Source organism: Anomaloglossus baeobatrachus, chromosome 9 (assembly GCF_048569485.1).
Source record: "Anomaloglossus baeobatrachus isolate aAnoBae1 chromosome 9, aAnoBae1.hap1, whole genome shotgun sequence".
In the NCBI taxonomy this organism is placed as follows: domain Eukaryota; kingdom Metazoa; phylum Chordata; class Amphibia; order Anura; family Aromobatidae; genus Anomaloglossus; species Anomaloglossus baeobatrachus.
The window spans coordinates 225,061,662-225,083,410 of NC_134361.1; the positions used below are offsets into that span (position 1 = coordinate 225,061,662).

The 21,749-nt window shown below is 45.1% G+C and overlaps 1 protein-coding gene across 8 annotated transcripts in view; it reads left to right on the forward strand.

Moving 5' to 3' along the window:
• Positions 1-4,995, forward strand: part of RALGPS1 (Ral GEF with PH domain and SH3 binding motif 1) — a 531,171-nt gene extending 526,176 nt beyond the window's left edge. For all 8 annotated transcript variants that reach the window (XM_075324643.1, XM_075324647.1, XM_075324648.1 and 5 more), the window contains one exon: positions 3,598-4,995. In XM_075324643.1, the coding sequence (XP_075180758.1) occupies positions 3,598-3,627 (30 nt within the window). In that variant the 3' untranslated portion in view covers positions 3,628-4,995. The remainder of the gene's footprint in view (positions 1-3,597) is intronic.
• The last annotated feature ends 16,754 nt before the right edge of the window (positions 4,996-21,749 follow it).

Sequence of the window (21,749 nt, forward strand, 5' to 3'; positions counted from 1 at the left end):
TAGGTGGCACTAGAGTTCCCATCCGCTTTCTCTCTGAAGAGGATATTTGCACATTATAATTCTCAGAGGAGCACTGCCTGGCCTATAAGTCCTCTTACGCTGGCCTGCGGCGCTCCACAAGGAGAAATGCTCCCTCCGCTTCCATAGAGGCGTTCAGACAACGTTCTAAAGGTGTTCATAGGTGTAAGACACTGGATCCGATAAATAACCAATAAACGTTTTTGGATCCACATTTGCAGCAATCACGCATTTGAGACCGATCCTATTTTTTTTTTTTTGCTGGATCCAGTTCACATTTACTTTAATGGATAAAAAAAAAATGGCCATCAAAGCAATTTCTCCGGAATTCTGGCGTAAATCGCTTTGAAATGTCTCTAAATTTTTGCGACTTTCTAATTTCATGGCAATTCAGACAGAGCTGATTTATGACGAGCCGTGGCTTTCTTTATGCCAGAGATCTTACTCAAGACATCAAGGCACACGCCACTCGTCATATGCCCCAAATTTAATAATAGGTATAGATGTGCGCATCCTAATGAATCAGGAGCACCCCCTCATCAAGACCGGCGAGGAAGCACATACTCATCAAGACCGGCGAGGAAGCACCCCCTCATCAAGACCGGCGAGGAAGCACCCCCTCATCAAGACCGGCGAGGAAGCACCCCCTCATCAAGACCGGCGAGGAAGCACCCCCTCATCAAGACCGGCCAGGAAGCACCCCCTCATCAAGACCGGCGAGGAAGCACCCCCTCATCAAGACCGGCCAGGAAGCACCCCCTCATCAAGACCGGCGAGGAAGCACCCCCTCATCAAGACCGGCGAGGAAGCACATACTCATCAAGACCGGCGAGGAAGCACATACTCATCAAGACCGGCGAGGAAGCACCCCCTCATCAAGACCGGCGAGGAAGCATCCCCTCATCAAGACCGGCGAGGAAGCACCCCCTCATCAAGACCGGCGAGGAAGCACCCCCTCATCAAGACCGGCGAGGAAGCACCCCCTCATCAAGACCGGCGAGGAAGCACCCCCTCATCAAGACCGGCGAGGAAGCACCCCCTCATCAAGACCGGCGAGGAAGCACCCCCTCATCAAGGCCGGCGAGGAAGCACCCCCTCATCAAGACCGGCGAGGAAGCACCCCCTCATCAAGACCGGCGAGGAAGCACCCCCTCATCAAGACCGGCGAGGAAGAACCCCCTCATCAAGACCGGCGAGGAAGCACCCCCTCATCAAGACCGGCGAGGAAGTTGAGGGGTTTGAGAGGTTGAAGACAATGTTTTTATTTCTGCAAATCCACTTTCACAATGATTGAAATCCACGTGAATGGACTCATCTTACCACAGATTCAAAATCATTGTTTGTTTGTTTTTTTATTTGCTGGATCCATTTCAAATGCATGAATACGGGACTTGTGAACTCCGCCTCAGAGCTTCAGGACAGCCGCAGGTGACTGCCGGCCACATTGCCCGGGGGACAGGGAAGGCCACGGGAGACCCGTGCAGGAGATGCACTGCAGGACAAGAAGTGGCTCATGTGGTTTATAAATCCAAAAGAGAAGTGCTGTTCTGTGAACAAACATTTGGTTTCCCATAAGACTTGTCACAAGGAACCAGTTGATTGTCACATTGCATCATTTTCAACCGCAAACAGAAGGTCTCGTCTCGGGAACAGGTTCTTTATATATATTATATTTTTTTTTTTTTGGCAATTGAAAAGGTTAAAGATACAAAATAGGATGTTACTGTGCTCTGTATCTGCAATCTCCTTACATAACTCTATGATGGGCCGATCACTGTCACAGCTATGCGTTGATTAAGGCATCTGCTGTACGAGCTGTGTACAGGAGGGGGATGATTTCCTTCCTATCACATCCTGTGTGGTCTGCCCTCCCTTAAGACCCTGATGTATTTCAGCTTCTCCAATCTGATGCTTCTTGTACAGCCTCTCTCTAAGGCTTTTTTCACACGTACGTGAAAAACACACACGTTTTGCACGGACGTGTAAAAGGTGCGTATGGCCCTTACTGTTACTGTGCCCTGATTCTAGCACATGAGTGTTCTCTGTGTGCCATCTGTGATAATGCATGGAGATCAGGCACCTGTCCATGATCCTGATAACGCCCGTGATGCTGTGTCCGGCCACCGCTGTCTCCCCTCTGCAGCTGCTTCCGGGTCGGCTGTGCAGTGCATATGTATGAGCATAATTATCCGGCCTGGAAGCAGGGGACAGCAGCGGCTGAAGACAGCATCGCTGAAGACGGGTGAGTTTTAAAAGCTTTTTATTTTAAATGCATGTGTTTTCCTGGAACGTGTTTCATGGATCACACCATAGTGTGGTCCAAGGGACATCAGTGATGTCAGAAAAAACAGACTTGTCTCCGTGCGGAGCATAAGGACACACGTGTGTGCCGCATGGAAACACGTCAGTGAGAAATCACTGATGTGTGCACAGACCCATTGATTTTAATGGGTCTGCGAATGTCCGCGATTCTGGTACATATAAAAACTAGCATAATTGATTACTCTCAGTGAGAGAAACAAAATAAAAATTTTGTAGTTGTGATACCTTTTAATGGCTAACTAAAATAAAAATAAAATATGATGTTATAAAGCAGCTTTTCAGACATCTCAGGTCTCTTCCTCAGGCATGGTATAAAAAAATATCTGAAGAAACACAAATATATGCACAAAACAGGGCAGAGCGATGCATGGTAAAAGGACATGTAAATAAACAAACACTGAGCTTGGAAAGTGAATTCTTAATTAGCTTTGATTAGTGGTGTGAGTTTTATTTTTTTAACTAAAAACTAGCACATACGTACCAGAATCACTGGCGTGTGAAGGGCGCCTGTCACTGGGTCCTTCTCTAATATCACACAATCAACAGAGCGAGAGATGGGTGAACAATGCAAAGATCCTTTATTCCAAGCAAATCAGAAGATCCATAAAATAATCCACCAGTAGTCCAGTAATGGGATAAATGTCCCAGGAGGTTACACTTAATCCTCCAGCAGTCCTTTTCCCGGGAAATTGGGGTTTCTCACAGTCTCTGTGGGGTGTCAGCTTCTCCCTCAGAGGATCAATCTTACTCTTCTCTTGTCTTTCTCAGCCAGAATGAATAATCCCCCAAGTAAGCAGAGAGTTTAGGTGGATTCCAGACCCCCTCCACCAAATTTTAGGGACAAAATCCTGGCAGGGGGTGATTAACCTGCAAACAGGACAATGTACACACAAGGAATACACAGAATGGACAGAGCACCACGCCTAAAATATGAACGTATACAAAATTATGCACAACCCCCCATATTCCACTGAGAGAAGGGGATGGGGGGCAGTGTGCTGTCAGCGGTGTCAGAAGCAGCAGCACAGCCATCTATGTGAAGTGGTCAAACAGCTTCTACAACAGTGAAATGGTAGGGACATTTTAATTGGGACCATTTAGAAAGTTTAATTCATTTTGTAAGTAGACAGTGAATGTACAGATAAAATTCAGTGATTTATATGTATATGTGCGTTCTTCTTATGGCATGCTGCTATTATATGTATGGGTTATCTGTCTATAGGAGAACGTAACGTCTCTGCTTGTTTCCTCCCGCAGGTCCCCACAAATCTCATGTCTTTTGAATGAATTTGCCAGTCAGTTTCATGACAATAAAAAAAAAAATATAAAAAAAAAGTGCCAAATGAAGGGAGAACTCAGCCGCAAACACTGCAAGCCACAAGTCTCTGTGGACAAGGACACTTGCACTTTCCTCTATTCAGACGTGAAGAGGCGCAGACGTTCTCCGTGGAGCTGGGGGGAGTCTTGCACACAAAAAGACTTTCCTGGTTTGGTTTTTTAAATGGCTATATTTAATACATTAGTCGCTGACTAATCTTGTGCTCGTTGGGAGCCATGTACAGACCTTGGACTACGGCCGCCCTCCTTTTTTTGACTACTGTTTTTGTAACACTGATTTTTAATCTGAAGTTGTGCGGACCCCGTTTTATTGACCCACGTTGGGTTTTAAGCTTTTTCTCAAAATCTTCAGTGTTACTATTACAACTTGTGCGACCGTGAACAACCGTTTTCTATAAGTCCAGTACAGCGAGCGCTCACCTCTATGCCCAGATCATACTTTTGCAACAAAAAAAAAAGGGATAAAAAAAAAAAAAAAAAAAATTGTAAATGAATTTCCCATATATGTGTCGTCTGATCAATCCATGGACATGTTTTTTGGCACAAAAATAATGATGATTTTAAACAAAAAAAAAAACAAAACTTAGTTTGTTTTTAGTTTTAGAATGGGAGAGAATTTGCTGATAAATATTTCAGTTTTTATTTATTTACTATATTAGTATAAAATGAGTAGGGGCTGATTGTACCCAATGGAAGGTGTACGGTGCTCATTAAAGGTTCAGGTTTTATTTATCAATACTTAAAGGGGAACGCCAGCTTTTATCATGTCAGAGGCACATCTTTTTGGGTCTCGGCTCCAGACACCTGCTGATGTTTTGCTTTTTATATGTCCGTATGACATGAAAGGAAGAATCTTTTTGAGGTTAACTTAGTCTTAATTAATCATGATGTTTAGAGGATTAGACTGTTCACATTGCCACTATCACAAAAAAAAAAAAAATAAAGAGAAAAATGCATTGTCACTACAGTGTGTGAACGTAGCCTTATACCAAGTTACTGTATATACAATCTTACACCATAAAACAAAGCAGCTCTGGGTCATGTACCTTGAAAGGAGAATCCTGTGTGAACCAAGCAACGTAAGTACACAACCCGTCATCCGTTAGGGTCTGACAAACACAAGAATGTGACACGACATATTAGGACCTGGAAAGTCAATATGATCCGTAACAAACACCAGTCCCTGAATGTGTATGAATTCATGTATTTTCTCTGCACCTTAAATAAAAATTAAAAAAAAAAATTATTATGAATGTGTACAAAGGGGTATTTCGGTTTATATACAATCATGGCTAAAAGTGTTGGCACCCTTGAAATTGGTCCAGAAAATGAGGTATTTCTCCCAGAAAGTTGTAGCAATAACACGTTGTGTTATACACGTTTTTATTTCCTTTGTGTGTATTGGAACAACACATACACACATACAAAAAAAGGCAAATTGGACACTGGGAACTACATTGCCACACAAAACCCCGAAAAATGGTTGCACACTTGTTGGCAGCTTTCCAAAATTGTGGGTAAACAACTTTGTTTCAAGCATGTGATGCTCCTGAAAACTCATGTGTGGTAAGTAAAAGGTATGGGCAATATGAAAATCACACCTGAAACCAGATCAAAAGGGGAGAAGTTAATAATAATTATAATAATTTTATTCATTTATATAGCGCTATTCGTTCCACAGCGCTTTACATACATTGGCAACACTGTCCCCATTGGGTCTCACAATCTAGATTCCCTATCTGTATGTCTCTGGAGTGTGGGAGGAAACCGGAGTACCCGGAGGAAACCCACGCAAAAACGGGGAGAACATACAAACTCCTTGCAGATGGTGTCCTTGGTGGGACTTGAACCCAGGACCCCAGCACTGCAAGACTGCAGTGCTAACCACTGAGCCACCACAAGACTGCAGTGCTAATCACTGAGCCACCGTGCCGCCCCTAAATTGACTCAATCATTGCATTGTGTGTCTGTGTGTGCCAGACTAAGCATGGAGAACAGAAAGAGGAGAAGAGAACTGTCTGAGGACATGAGAACCAAAATAGTTAAAAAATATCAACAATTACAAGTTCATCTCCAGAGATCTTGATGTCCCTTTGTCCAACATAATCAAGAAGTTTCCAACTCATGACATTGTAGCTAATCTTCCTGGAAGTGGACAGCCAAGAAAACTAATGAAAGGTCACAATGCAGGATATTGGATAAGCCGCCCCAATCAAGTTCCAATGAAATTCAAGCTTTCCTGCAGACTCAGGGGGCATTATTGTCAGCGCAAACTGTCAGGCCACATCTGAATGAAATGGAATGCTACGGAGGAGACCCAGGAGGACACCACTGCTGACACAGAGACATAAAGCCAAAATATACAAGAGTAACCAAAATCCTTCAGAGAAAGAGTCTAGTGGACAGATGAGATCAACATACAGCTTTTTGGAAAAGCACATCATTCTACTGTTTACCGAAATTGGAATAAGGCCTGCAAAGAAAAGAGTACAAGACCTACAGTCTTGTATGGTGGAGGTCAGAGATATTTTGGGGTTGTTTTGCTGCCTCTAGCACTGGGGCCTTGACTATGTACAAGACCTCATGAAATCTGAAGATTACTAAAGGATTTTGGGTGGCAATATAGAGACCAATGTCAGAAAGCTGGGTGTGTGTCCTAGGTCATAGGTCTTCCAGCAGGACAATGACCCCAAACACTTCAACAAGCCCCCAGAAACAGATGGAAACTAAGCACTGGAGAGTCCTGAAGTGGCAGCAATGAGTCCGGATCTAAATCCTATTGACACCTGTGGAGAGATCTGAAAATTGGGAGAAGAGAAGACGCCTTATGAGACCTGGAGCAGTTTATAAAGGAGAGTCCAAAATTCCAGGTGAGAGGAGTAAAAAGCTTGTGGACGGTTATAGGAAGCGACTGATTGCAGTTATTAATTCCAAAGGGTGCCAACAATTTTTGGAGTTTCGTGTGAAATTATGTCCAATGTGCCTTTTTTTCCCCTGTTTTTTTTTGTATAACAAGACCTGTGTAATTGCAATAATTTTCAGGGAGAAATACTTCATTTTCTGGAATAATTTCAAGGGTGCCAACACTTTCGTCCATGACTGTAAATGACCATTTCACTATAGGCTTCCTATAGAGGGGCAGGGGGCATGTGCAACTATCTGCTCTATGTAAGAGGGGATGGGGACACCACCTTCACATGGTCTTACAATTGTCACTTATTTGCCAGATAGGAAATAATTCCTTTAAGTAATAACTAAAAAGGGTCATAACTCTTGAATAAAGGTAGGAGTAGGGAAATTTTACTGGAATTGACACGAAGGCCCCGATTCATTATGAATTCTGGCTTAAAACCCCTTCAAATAGTGCAACATTTTTGCACAACCCAAAGTTGTGCAAAAATGTTGCTACTTTTGCCATTTTCACATTAGTATTTTGGATCCCGCATACTTAAGGCTGTATTCAGACAGCCTTGTTTTTCCATCTGCATAACAACCTTAATGGTAGGACTGACCCAAAATAACAGTCTCATATGTGGTTGATAGTTCGGGTGAGGAGACCTAAGGTCTGTCCCAGCACGAGGTCCATATACAACTCCAGAAACGAGAACCCCTAAAACTCACAAGCCGCTACATGCAGATGACTTGTGTATGGGGTGTATAGACCGTCTGCATAGTGTTTGGCACCATGTAGCGATATACCGTATACCGCACCTCACCGCTCACAATGCAAGATCATCATCATTACATTTCAAGGAAGTGCAAAGATTCAGCTGCTGAGTAGGGACAATATCGATGCCCGGATTTCCCTGGGAGCATCAATTAAAGGGTAGCAGAGGAGGTTTAGTATTTTTTGTAGCAGCTGAATCTGGGTGGGTTTGATTTCTCCCGAGTTCACAGGCGAGGCGATTACCCCTCTTGTTTATATCATAGCTTGGGATTGTCCTATTCAAGGTTTTAGTTTCGTTTCCCACCGACAAGTCTGTGTGAAAACGTCCTCTGCTTTTACATGAGACTACGTGCTTGTTTAGACAACAGGGCCCATGAGACGCCCTCTCATTAGCGCCTTACAATCCTCCCTAAACTGCAGTAGACATACCAAAAAGAGGACATCAGCAGGGAGCGTAGGCCGAGACCCCAACCTAGGGCAGGGCTGTCAGATGGCCACATTATGAGGACACAAGGTCCTGGTCTCCCCCACATTCAGCCAGAGCTCATACGAATGGGCATAGAGGACGGGAATGTGGTGGATTTGTGGGTGTGGGACGCACATCTGACCCCTTTTTCTGCAGGTCATAGTACATAATTAATGATGCTGTTTTTAAAGAGTAGATATTAGCTTTCCTGTTGTAGCAAATATTTACAGTGGCCATGGGGAATCGGGTTTTATTTCACTTAAAATTCTAAAATGTTGCTGTTCCTCTGTTATTCCTCCTAAAAATGCATGACCGGTGTTACCATTCCACTTGTCAATCAGTAAAGACAGCAAATGTAGAAATAAAATGGAGTCAGCCCAGAGGAGACCGGACCCTCAGTGATCAGCTGCCCCCCGGTAACTGCTCAGAGGAGACCGGACCCTCAGTGATCAGCTGCCCCCCGGTAACTGCTCAGAGGAGACCAGACCCTCAGTGATCAGCTGCCCCCCGGTAACTGCTCAGAGGAGACCGGACCCTCAGTGATCAGCTGCCCCCCGGTAACTGCTCAGAGGAGACCAGACCCTCAGTGATCAGCTGCCCCCCGGTAACTGCTCAGAGGAGACCAGACCCTCAGTGATCAGCTGCCCCCCGGTAACTGCTCAGAGGAGACCGGACCCTCAGTGATCAGCTGCCCCCCCCCCCCCCCCGGTAACTGCTCAGAGGAGACTGGACCCTCAGTGATCAGCTGCCCCCCGGTAACTGCCCAGAGGAGACTGGACCCTCAGTGATCAGCTGCCGGCCGGTAACTACTCAGAGGAGACCGGACCCTCAGTGATCAGCTTCCCCCCGGTAACTGCCCAGAGGAGACTGGACCCTCAGTGATCAGCTGCCCCCCGGTAACTGCTCAGAGGAGACCGGACCCTCAGTGATCAGCTGCCCCCCCCCCCCCCGGTAACTGCTCAGAGGAGACTGGACCCTCAGTGATCAGCTGCCCCCCGGTAACTGCCCAGAGGAGACTGGACCCTCAGTGATCAGCTGCCGGCCGGTAACTACTCAGAGGAGACCGGACCCTCAGTGATCAGCTTCCCCCCGGTAACTGCCCAGAGGAGACTGGACCCTCAGTGATCAGCTGCCGGCCGGTAACTACTCAGAGGAGACCGGACCCTCAGTGATCAGCTTCCCCCCGGTAACTGCCCAGAGGAGACTGGACCCTCAGTGATCAGCTGCCGGCCGGTAACTGCCCAGAGGAGACCGGACCCTCAGTGATCAGCTGCCTGCCAGTAACTGCCCAGAGGAGACCGGACCCTCAGTGATCAGCTGCCGGCCAGTAACTACTCAGAGGAGACCGGACCCTCAGCGATCAGCTGCCCCCCGGTAACTGCTCAGAGGAGGCCGGACCCTCAGTGATCAGCTGCCCCCCGGTAACTGCCCTCATCAGACCGTCATTTTATATATGGGGATTAATAGGTTTACAGCTAAAGAAAAAAATATATATAGTTTGTGCCAAAATTCATGAATAGAAGACTAACTGAATCTCAATGATGCCAGCAATGGCTGCCACCCGTGGAGGAGAACGGTGCCCGGTGGCAGCCCTCTACATCAACAGTCACCGTTCAATATTACTTTAGACTCCTTTTGTCATTACAGTATTGTCACCAGGTATTGTCGCCATCACTGGTGCCCTACAGGGCCCTGTGCACAGTCCGCTCATTGCATGCCACTTGTAGGAATCGTGTGCTAGCATTGCAGTTTACCATGAGAACATACAAGACGTCGCCGGTTATCGTTCCATGTTGTGCTGTAACGTTCAGAGTCTTACAGTACGAGACTTACCTCCGTCTCATGTGAAAAGTCACTCACTTTCTAAAGATGCAAAGTTGTAACGTTGTTCATCAATTGTAAACAATAAAGATTACTGGACAATAATGCGACTGTCGCGTCATGATTTAGTTGCTAAAATCAAACCAGGAGAACAAAAACCCCAATAAAAGAATACATATTTATGAAGGATATTATAGTATGGCACTACATTATTGAATGCACTGTATATTAACACTTTTGTTTTCAGCTCGTTGCTCTGGAGACCGACCACCGCTGTTAGATAGCAGAGCACATGTATTGCTCACACAATCTTTCCCATGGAGATCATAAGCTCTGTCTTAAAAGCTGGCCTCCTCGGGGGGCGCGTTGTTACCTCCTAATCCTGCCCAGCACTGCTTAAAAGATAAACTGCAGTGGTGGTCGGTCTCCTAGGCAACAAATTGTAAACAATAGAAAAAAAGTGTTAATATTTCTAGAACGACTGCACATTTTAATATGTCAGCTCAGGACTAAAGATGCGTGAACCTGCAGAGGCTCATGTTCAACAGGTCCAGGAAAAAAAAACAGTTCAGGAACAAACTTGAACCCAAATTTGACCCCGGACACCAAACCCCATACAAGTCTAAGGGACCCAAACGTAAGTGTTATAAAATGTTGTTAGTAAGGGCTAGGGGGCTGCAAAAGAAACGAAAAATGGGGATTAAAGCAGGACAATTATACTTACCAAGTCACACTGCTTCTGTGTCCGCTCGTTAGATTTCATGAATATTCACAAAGTAATCCACACAAGGTCCTATGAAGATCCCAGCTCTGCTACATCTGAGGGCGCAGAGCACGGTTACATTAGAACACTTAGGTTACAGGACACAGTGATGCAGCTGTAAGAGCTGTGATGTCAGTGAGTTCACCTGAGGTCCCAGCTGACCGTTCCCACGGCACCCAAGCTGTGACCTCAGGTCAACTGATCCGATTTGAACTCAATGACCTCACCTCAGGTGAAGTCATTTAAACTCAATGCCAGATTACCAGATGAGGCAATGTGAGCACATTGAGTATTTGGTTGCAGACTTTTCTGCACCAAATCAGCATCTCCTGGCAGAAAAACGCACCAAAACCATATTAAAAACTCATGCAGTTATGGTTCGTTTATTTGCCAGGAGATGCAGATTTGGTGCAGAAATGTCTGCAACCAAATACTCAATGTGTGCACTTAGCCTAATCCGGTAATTCTGCATTGAGTTCAAGGACTTCACCTGAGGGGAGTTCAAGGACTTCACCTGAGGGGAGTTCAAGGACTTCACCTGAGGGGAGTTCAAGGACTTCACCTGAGGGGAGTTCAAGGACTTCACCTGAGGGGAGTTCAAGGACTTCACCTGAGGCGAGTTCAAGGACTTCACCTGAGGCGAGTTCAAGGACTTCACCTGAGGCGAGTTCAAGGACTTCACCTGAGGCGAGTTCAAGGAACTCACCTGAGGCGAGTTCAAGGACCTCACCTGAGGCGAGTTCAAGGACCTCACCTGAGGCGAGTTCAAGGACTTCACCTGAGGCGAGTTCAAGGACTTCACCTGAGGTTTATAGTATGGGTTCGCCAGCACACAGCCCCAGATTTGAAAAATGAGAACATTATTGGTGGCGAAAAATGGCGACAAAAGCACAATTTTTATTTTTTTTTTAATTTTCTTTAATCCCCTAAATAGAAAAAGAAACTACAGGTTTGGCATCTACACCTTGTACTGACTTGTGGAATAATATTGCAGGTCAGTTTTACCATATAGTGAACATGGTAAATAAAGAAAAAAAAAACAATAATTGAATTGCAATTTCACCGTACTTGGAACTTTTTCCCGTTTTCCAGGACATTATGTGGCAGAATGAGGGGTGTCATTCATAAGTACAGCTCGTCTCGCAAAAAAACAAGTCCTCATAGAGCTAAAAAAGAAAAAGCTTCTGGCTCGAGGAAGAAAGGGAGGAAAAAACGAAAACAAAAAACTGAAAATCGCCGGGTGGGGAAAGTGTTCGTTGATTGTTCTCCATGTCAGAAATTTGATGCAATCTCCCGAACCTCCAGCATTTATCTTGATATTCTTATACACAATTTTGTTACAGCAGTACCACCTTACTTGAGGGACATTACTGACTTGTTGACCAAATTAGAAGACCTCACAGTGGATTCGGGAACCATCCTGGCATCTATTGATGTCGAGGCTTTATATAGTAGCATTTCTCAGACATCTGGTATCAAGGCAATGGAATACCACCTCAATACAAGAGGCACACAGTATATCTTGCACCACATGTTATAAAACGTCTTGAATTTATATTATGCCATAATCTTTCACAGCAAAGTACTACCCCAGCTCAGGGGCATAGTCATGGGAATCTGCTCATGGGCTGGTGGGAGGATACAGAGGTCTTTCAGGACCGGAACGTCATTCTGGGGCCTTTACACTGATGATATCTTCGTCCTTTGGTTGGGGGATAGGCTATCCTTTGTGGCTCAGCTTAATTCTTGCCATCTAGGTCTTATCTTTACTTAGGAGGGGATACTATTTATTTTATTGATTTATTTATTCACAAGGAACCTGATGGTTCATATAAAACTACAGAAACCTACTGTGGTCAATAACCTGCTGAGATGGGAAAGTTATCAGAGGTATTCCAAAGGGACAGTTCTTCAGAATTCAAAGAATCTGTTCTACCCCGTCAGACTTCCAGGACCGATCCTTGAAAAGATATTTTCTGTGATATATCTACTACACTCTGAAAAACTTAAAATGTAGAAGTCTCTCGGGGATTACAACCCACCGAAACCGACAGCTATGTGGTTGGAGCACAGAACAATGGTCATTTTCGATTGTGGGTCTGTCAGTTTTTGTCAATCTAGAAACCCCTCAAAAAACGTTTACAAGTGCTGTAACAGGCAGAGTTTATACCATCAGGGACTTTGCTATCTGTGAGATAGCAAAAGACGTATCTATGACTTATGTTGTAAGACTAAAGCCTGCTTTACACGGGACAACTGATTGTGCGATTTCGCAATCGATCGTACCCACCCCCGTAGTTTGTGCGTTACGGGCAAATCGCTGCCCGTGTCGCACAAAGTGGTGAAACCCCCGTCACACGTACTTACCTGCTGTGCGACCTCGATGTGGGCGGCGAACGTCCACTTCGTGAATGGGGAGGGACGTTCGGCGTCACAGTGACGTCACACAGCCGCCGGCCAATAGAAGCGGAGGGGCGGAGATGAGTGGGATGTAACATCCCGCCCACCTCCTTCCTTCCGCATAGCCGGCGCGAGCCATGGGACGCAGGTAAGCAGAGTTCATCGCTCCCGTGGTGTCACACGGAGCAACGTGTGCTGCCACGGGAACGATGAACAACCGGCACAGGTAAAAATGAACGATATTATGAAACTGAGCGACGAGTACACGACTCACGATTTGTGAGCGATACTGCATCGCTTAGAGGTTTCACATGAGACGACGTCGTGTATGATGCCGGATGTGCGTCACGAAAACCATGACCCCGATGATGCATCGCATGATCCGCCGTCTCGTGTAAAGCACCCTTTAGAGGAAACTTCGTGTTTTTATCAGTGAACATCTTGGGAACATTAGTATCACAGGGTGTGATGGGATAACCGGGGCTCCTAAACTGGCCTCAGGCTAGGAGAGGCCCTACTGTCCCCAATTCCAGAGATATGTTTGATGGTGGCAATGTCTGGGCTGCCTTCCATGCCCTGCTCCTGTACAGCCCTAATCTATTACCCACTCTCCTTTACCCCAGGGGAGGGACAGGAGTAGAAACAACCCACAGATAAGGACAAATGGGAAAGCAAAACTCGATCACACAGCAGGCTCACACAAAGGTATTAGACAAGTGATAAGGAAGAAAATAACAGCAGGGGAGACAATGAGAGGACAAAAGAACTCTACAGCAACTCCAAAGCAGTACAATCACCTGCAGGACTAGGATACAACAGCACACGGACCGGTGAAGTTACAGCTATATTCGGCATGGAAAGACAGGCTCCTCAGCCTTAAAAAGGTAGGGAGTAACTGTGATAGGTCTCCCACAACATGATTCAAGAGGTAATCAGCAGGCTGGCAGAAATTAACTCCTGCTAGTCTGATCGCTAACGAGAACACAGCTGGGCGATGCCCGAGCCTGCCTGTGCAACTCAGAAGCACCAGAGAAAGCATAGTGAGGAGTGTCAGCCTCTGCAGTGTGAACAGTCCGATGCTACCATGACACTCAGCGAGTTTAGACCCAAGCATCGTGTGAGAATTAGGCGAGGTAGTGACACTCCTCTGAACAGTCACATTATTGATAATCATGGAGGCGACTTTAAAACAATCTGTGTGTAGTAGAGGTGGTTCCACCCATGATAAGATATGGATTGGGAGAAGAAAATTATTCAACGTGAAATCTGTGCAATGGAGTCAATCAGTCCAAAAGGGATTAATGAACAGCTCAGTGTCGCCTGTTTTATCTGACTGATATTCTTGTTGATTACATCCTTTAGTGTTTATTCCTCATGAGTCCAGTCTATGCGAAGAACCAGCTTTTATGAATGGGCTTTTTTTTGCGTAATACATATACGGCACTCCTATGAAGGATTGGTGCTCAAAAAATGGTTCCACTTCGTGATTTCACGTATGAAAAATACTTGCCACTCAAGAAGATATTGAAAAAAGGAGAAAAAAATAAAAATTATTCAGGTTTCTTTAATTGATTCTATAAGCAATCCACAAAATGTTGGATCGATATGACTTATCAGTCTGTCAAGGACCTTCATCAGATACGGATTACTTTTATGTATTCAAAATAATCGTGAGGTGGTCAGCACAGCTGTAGTGCGACAATCGTCGCTGTGTACAGAGGGTCCAGGCTTTACTGTGGTCTCACTATTTGTCACACGGAGTTTTGCACAAACATCACCAACTGTCATGGCAGAGTCTGGCTCTGTTCAATGCAGATTCTAACACACCACCCAATGGTTTCTCTGGTGTGTGGGATCAATACAGGCAGACTTGGGTGTCAACCTGCTATGTGCTTATTCATAGGCAGGCTAGCAAGAGTTAATCTCTGCTGGTCTGCTTGTTGCTTTGATCACATGTTGTGGGGAGGCCTATCACATCTGCTCCCCTCCTATTTATGCTGGTTGAATTCTTCCACCCATGCCAGCTATAGTATGTCTTTGTTGGTCTATGAGGAGTGGTGTCTCAGACTTTTCTGGAGATAGTTGTGCTTATTGCTTGGTGTGGTTAAAGAGTTTACACCTGTTTTGTGGCATAGTATAGTATAGTTTAGTATTGTATAGTTTGTAAGGCGGAAGGAAGACCTTATGTCCATCTAGTTCAGCCTATTTTTAGTGCAGCTGTTCTCCAGTGTTGAACCAGAGGAAGGTAAAAACCCACAGAATAGGAGCCAATTTTCTTTATGGGGAAAAATATTCTTTCCCGACTCCTAATCTGGGTCAACTATCTACCTGTAATATTATTCATAACCTTCTATACTGTTGCTTTCAAGAAAAGCCTCCATTCCGCTCTTAAATTCATTCATTCAGTGAGTTGGTCATCACCACTTCCCCAGGAAGAGAGTTCCAGAGGCTCACTGCTCTTACCGTGAAGAACCCTCTTCTATGCTGATGTAGAAATTTTCTTTCCTCCAACTTCTTTCCTCCAGCATCCTTATTAATTTCGAGCTCCATAGGGTTTCAAATGGTAGAAATGTTAAATGACCCCTCTCTGGGACTCCTAGTGTTAAAAGGAAAAAGTAAAAACAAAATCAAAATGAAACAAAAAATGGACATAAAAGCCAAAACAAAACCAAAAAACCTAAAAGAAAATACTAAAAATAAAAACAAAAAAGGGACAAAAGCAAAAAAAATAAAAAAATATATTATATAATTATATATATATATATATATATATATATATATATATATATATATACATACACATACACACACAGAGTGCCCACCCATATCCTGTCCACCGCCATTAACTTGAGAACGGCGACAGCTACAGGCCTAGAAGTGGTGTCTAGGTATAGTAAAGTAGCCATGCGCTACGCAATGAAAACACCTATAGCGCCACCTGGTGGAAAACAACAGAGTTAGCAATTTTATTTAAAAAAACAGAACAAGATAGAGGAAAAAAAGTGAATTACAAAGTTTTGGGCATCATCAATTCAATACGAATCCACACCTTGCACAGAAATGCTATGATTAGAAGGTGTAAAACTCACAAGGCTGCGGACGTGAAGCGATACCTCATGGAGACCTTCCTACAAGTCATTGGGTATGGTGGCTGCGTGGAGTGGCCTCCGCACACCTGACCTGACCCCATTGGACTTCTTTCTGTGAGGTCACATCACACAGCAGGTGCATGCGACCCCTCCACCAACATTGCACGACCTACGACCACGTATAACAGATGCTTGTGCAAACGTGTCACCTACCATATTGCACAACGTGCAGCAAGATACAGTATGCTGTGCAGAGGCCAGATGTGCATTGCAGCCAGATACAGTATGCTGTGCAGAGGCCAGATGTGCATTGCAGCAAGATACAGTATGCTGTGCAGAGGCCAGATGTGCATTGCAGCCAGATACAGTATGCTGTGCAGAGGCCAGATGTGCATTGCAGCCAGATACAGTATGCTGTGCAGAGGCCAGATGTGCATTGCAGCAAGATACAGTATGCTGTGCAGAGGCCAGATGTGCATTGCAGCAAGATACAGTATGCTGTGCAGAGGCCAGATGTGCATTGCAGCAAGATACAGTATGCTGTGCAGAGGCCAGATGTGCATTGCAGCAAGATACAGTATGCTGTGCAGAGGCCAGATGTGCAGTGCAGCAAGATACAGTATGCTGTGCAGAGGCCAGATGTGCATTGCAGCCATATACAGTATGCTGTGCAGAGGCCAGATGTGCATTGCAGCCAGATACAGTATGCTGTGCAGAGGCCAGATGTGCATTGCAGCCAGATACAGTATGCTGTGCAGAGGCCAGATGTGCATTGCAGCCAGATACAGTATGCTGTGCAGAGGCCAGATGTGCATTACAGCAAGATACCGTATGCTGTGCAGAGGCCAGATGTGCATTGCAGCAAGATACAGTATGCTGTGCAGAGTCCAGATGTGCATTACAGCAAGATACAGTATGCTGTGCAGAGGCCAGATGTGCATTGCAGCAAGATACAGTATGCTGTGCAGAGGCCAGATGTGCATTACAGCAAGATACAGTATGCTGTGCAGAGGCCAGATGTGCATTGCAGCAAGATACAGTATGCTGTGCAGAGGCCAGATGTGCATTGCAGCCAGATACAGTATGCTGTGCAGAGGCCAGATGTGCATTGCAGCAAGATACAGTATGCTGTGCAGAGGCCAGATGTGCATTGCAGCAAGATACAGTATGCTGTGCAGAGTCCAGATGTGCATTGCAGCAAGATACAGTATGCTGTGCAGAGGCCAGATGTGCATTGCAGCCAGATACAGTATGCTGTGCAGAGGCCAGATGTGCATTGCAGCAAGATACAGTATGCTGTGCAGAGGCCAGATGTGCATTGCAGCAAGATACAGTATGCTGTGCAGAGGCCAGATGTGCATTGCAGCAAGATACAGTATGCTGTGCAGAGGCCAGATGTGCATTGCAGCAAGATACAGTATGCTGTGCAGAGGCCAGATGTGCATTGCAGCAGGATACAGTATGCTGTGCAGAGTCCAGATGTGCATTGCAGCAAGATACAGTATGCTGTGCAGAGGCCAGATGTGCATTGCAGCAAGATACAGTATGCTGTGCAGAGGCCAGATGTGCATTGCAGCAAGATACAGTATGCTGTGCAGAGTCCAGATGTGCATTGCAGCAAGATACAGTATGCTGTGCAGAGTCCAGATGTGCATTGCAGCAAGATACAGTATGCTGTGCAGAGGCCAGATGTGCATTGCAGCAGGATACAGTATGCTGTGCAGAGGCCAGATGTGCATTGCAGCAAGATACAGTATGCTGTGCAGAGGCCAGATGTGCATTGCAGCAAGATACAGTATGCTGTGCAGAGTCCAGATGTGCATTGCAGCAAGATACAGTATGCTGTGCAGAGGCCAGATGTGCATTGCAGCCAGATACAGTATGCTGTGCAGAGGCCAGATGTGCATTGCAGCCAGATACAGTATGCTGTGCAGAGGCCAGATGTGCATTGCAGCAGGATACAGTATGCTGTGCAGAGGCCAGATGTGCATTGCAGCAAGATACAGTATGCTGTGCAGAGGCCAGATGTGCATTGCAGCAGGATACAGTATGCTGTGCAGAGGCCAGATGTGCATTGCAGCCAGATACAGTATGCTGTGCAGAGGCCAGATGTGCATTACAGCAAGATACAGTATGCTGTGCAGAGGCCAGATGTGCATTGCAGCTGACGGGGGACACTAATGAGCGCTATATGCGTGACCAGCATTCAATGTTTTGGGGAGGGGGGGGTCATGGGTTTCATTTCATAGCATTTCTGTATGCAAGGTGTCGATTTGTATTGAATTGATGATGCCCTACAACTTTGTGATTCACTTTTTTTCTCTATCTCGTTCCATTTTCAAAATAAAAATGCTAACTCCGTTGTTTTCCACCAGGTGGCGCTATAGGTGGTTTCATTGTGTAGTGCATGGCTACTTTACTATACCTAGACACCACTTCTATGCCTATAGCTGCCGCCGTTCTCAAGTTATGGAGGTGGACACACTGTATATAAAGAACAAAGAATGAAACCAGGGATTCACAGCTGGTCTCCCATGCCAATACTTGCCTGACTTCAAACTGGACTGGCAGCACCACCCAATGTGAATAGGTGCGTATATATATTTCTAAAAATAACAAAATTGGGCATAGGAAAAAAAATGCTAAAAAGATATAAAATAAAAAAGACATACAAGCAAAGAAAGAAAATGATTACAAAAACATGAAAAAAAGGGGACAAAAGGAAAAAAGAAAAAAATGCTAAAAATAAACAAATGGACATAGGAAACAAATGCTAGAAAAATAAAATAAAAAGGACATAGCAAAAAAAAAAAAAAACCTACAAAAAATGGATATAAAAACATTAAAAAATACTAATAAAAAGAACAAAAAAGGGACAAAAGTAAAAAACAAAAATTACTAAAAGAAAAAAAAAACTACTAGAAATAACAAATGAACATAGAAAAAAAAAATTAAAAATGGACATAAAAGAAAAACAACAAAAGACGTACATAAAAACATGAAAAATACTAATAAAAACATAAAAAAGACATAAGATAAAAGAATGAGAAAAAAAAAGACAAACATGAAAGAAAAAAAAAAAGAAAAAAGGGACACAAAAAAAAAAATATGGACAGTTTTTGGGCTAACATAATATTCTCATCACCATTTGGATTTCTTCTCACTTCACAAATACCCTCTATATTCATTTATATTTTCAGAATTATTTCCTCCTTTTGTTGTTTCACAAATCATTATGGTCATCCATTGCTTTGGAGTTTTATATACCGTCCCGCAAAAAACAAGCCCTCATATTTCTATGTGGACAGAAAAATAATAATAAAAAAAAAAAAGTTTTGGCTCTGAGAAGAAGGGAGAAGAAAAAACGAAAACTTCAAAAACGGAACTCCGAGATGAGCCGGCCTAATGAGCGAGGACAATGAATTCTATAGAGAGGTGCAGCACGGGTGAAGTCTGTGTCTACCGCTCCCCTCTTTGTATTATTGTCTCAGAGGAGGAGGAGATATTTTGTACCAAAATCTACATTTGGCAAAATCTACAGAATTAGCAGCACAAAGCCTGGGTTTATTTGTATGCCGCGCTAGATTGTGGCGTAATATCACAGATGCTTCTTACACAGGGCGACATCTTGTGATCCTCCGCTATCTTAAGAAGTGTCATGTCTTCAGGGCGGCCAAGGTCACAACAGATGTATTAAAAAATGTCATCAAAAATTGGAGATCTATACAAATCTATTAACTCTTAAACCTCCACTTTGTGCTTTGCCTTCATTGACCACTTCAGATATAATCCGTGGTGAGGTGAAGACCCCTCTTATCTCGCACCACAATCAATTGGTGGTTTGAAAACTCAGCAAAATATTTCAGTCTTTGCAACATTTGTAGTCTTCGGGTAAATCCTCATTATTTGCTTTGCTATATAATTATGTTGTGCTCATTCGTCAGGTGACCGGAGACTGATTACATTTCAAAATATTCATGAAACCAGCATTTTAAGCTCGTTCAGGATTGTTTTTCTGTGTAACTGCAGCTTTCGGTTATCTGCTGAAACACTCCCTGTAACCTCCTGCTCAAAAAAGGCCCGGCCAAGATATGAGCGAGATATATTGTTGTAGTTAAAATTATTCCCCTCCCTCCCCACTGCAACATAAGTTTAGTACTAAAAGTTCCAAATTTTGCCATTTGCAATACACTAATAAAACGAGAACTATGTGATTGGCTCACCACAACTAATATAACAAGTGTTTTCTCCAAATTCACCAAAAAAATGCCACTTTTACTGACTACTGCAGTCTAAGAATTAGTCACTAGTGTTGAGTGGGCACTACCATGCTCGGGTGCTCAGTACTGGTAACTAGTGATGAGCGGGCACTACCATGCTCCGGTGCTCAGAACTGGTAACTAGTGATGAGCGAGCACTACCATGCTCAGGTGCTCAGTACTGGTAACTAGTGATGAGTGGGCACTACCATGCTCAGTACTGGTAACTAGTGATGAGCGGGCACTACCATGCTCGGGTGCTCAGTACTGGTAACTAGTGATGAGCGGGCACTACCATGCTCCGGTGCTCAGAACTGGTAACTAGTGATGAGCGAGCACTACCATGCTCGGGTGCTCAGTACTGGTAACTAGTGATGAGCGGGCACTACCATGCTCGGGTGCTCAGTACTGGTAACTAGTGATGAGCGGGCACTACCATGCTCAGGTGCTCAGTACTGGTAACTAGTGATGAGCGGGCACTACCATGCTCGGGTGCTCTGTACTGGTAACTAGTGATGAGCGGGCACTACCATGCTCCGGTGCTCAGTACTGGTAACTAGTGATGAGCGAGCACTACCATGCTCAGGTGCTCAGTACTGGTAACTAGTGATGAGCGGGCACTACCATGCTCCGGTGCTCAGTACTGGTAACTAGTGATGAGCGGGCACTACCATGCTCAGGTGCTCAGTACTGGTAACTAGTGATGAGCGGGCACTACCATGCTCAGGTGCTCAGTACTGGTAACTAGTGATGAGCGGGCACTACCATGCTCAGGTGCTCAGTACTGGTAACTAGTGATGAGCGGGCACTACCATGCTCGGGTGCTCAGTACTGGTAACTAGTGATGAGCGGGCACTACCATGCCCGGGTGCTCTGTACTGGTAACTAGTGATGAGCGAGCACTACCATGCTCGGGTGCTCAGTACTGGTAACTAGTGATGAGCGGGCACTACCATGCTCGGGTACTCAGTACTGGTAACTAGTGATGAGCGGGCACTACCATGCTCGGGTGCTCAGTACTGGTAACTAGTGAAGAGCGGGCATTGCCATGCTCGGGTGCTCAGTACTGGTAACTAGTGATGAGCGGGCACTACCATGCTCGGGTGCTCAGTACTGGTAACTAGTGATGAGCAGGCACTACCATGCTCGGGTGCTCAGTACTGGTAACTAGTGATGAGCGGGCACTACCATGCTCAGTACTGGTAACTAGTGATGAGCGGACACTACCATGCTCAGGTGCTCAGTACTGGTAACTAGTGATGAGCGGGCACTACCATGCTCGGGTGCTCAGTACTGGTAACTAGTGATGAGCGGGCACTACCATGCTCGGGTGCTCAGTACTGGTAACTAGTGATGAGCGGGCACTACCATGCTCGGGTGCTCAGTACTGGTAACTAGTGATGAGCGGGCACTACCATGCTCGGGTGCTCAGTACTGGTAACTAGTGATGAGAGGGCACTATCATGCTCGGGTGCTCAGTACTGGTAACTAGTGATGAGCGGGCACTACCATGCTCGTTTGCTCAGTACTGGTAACTAGTGATGAGCAGGCACTACCATGCTCAGGTGCTCAGTACTGGTAACTAGTGATGAGCGGGCACTACCAT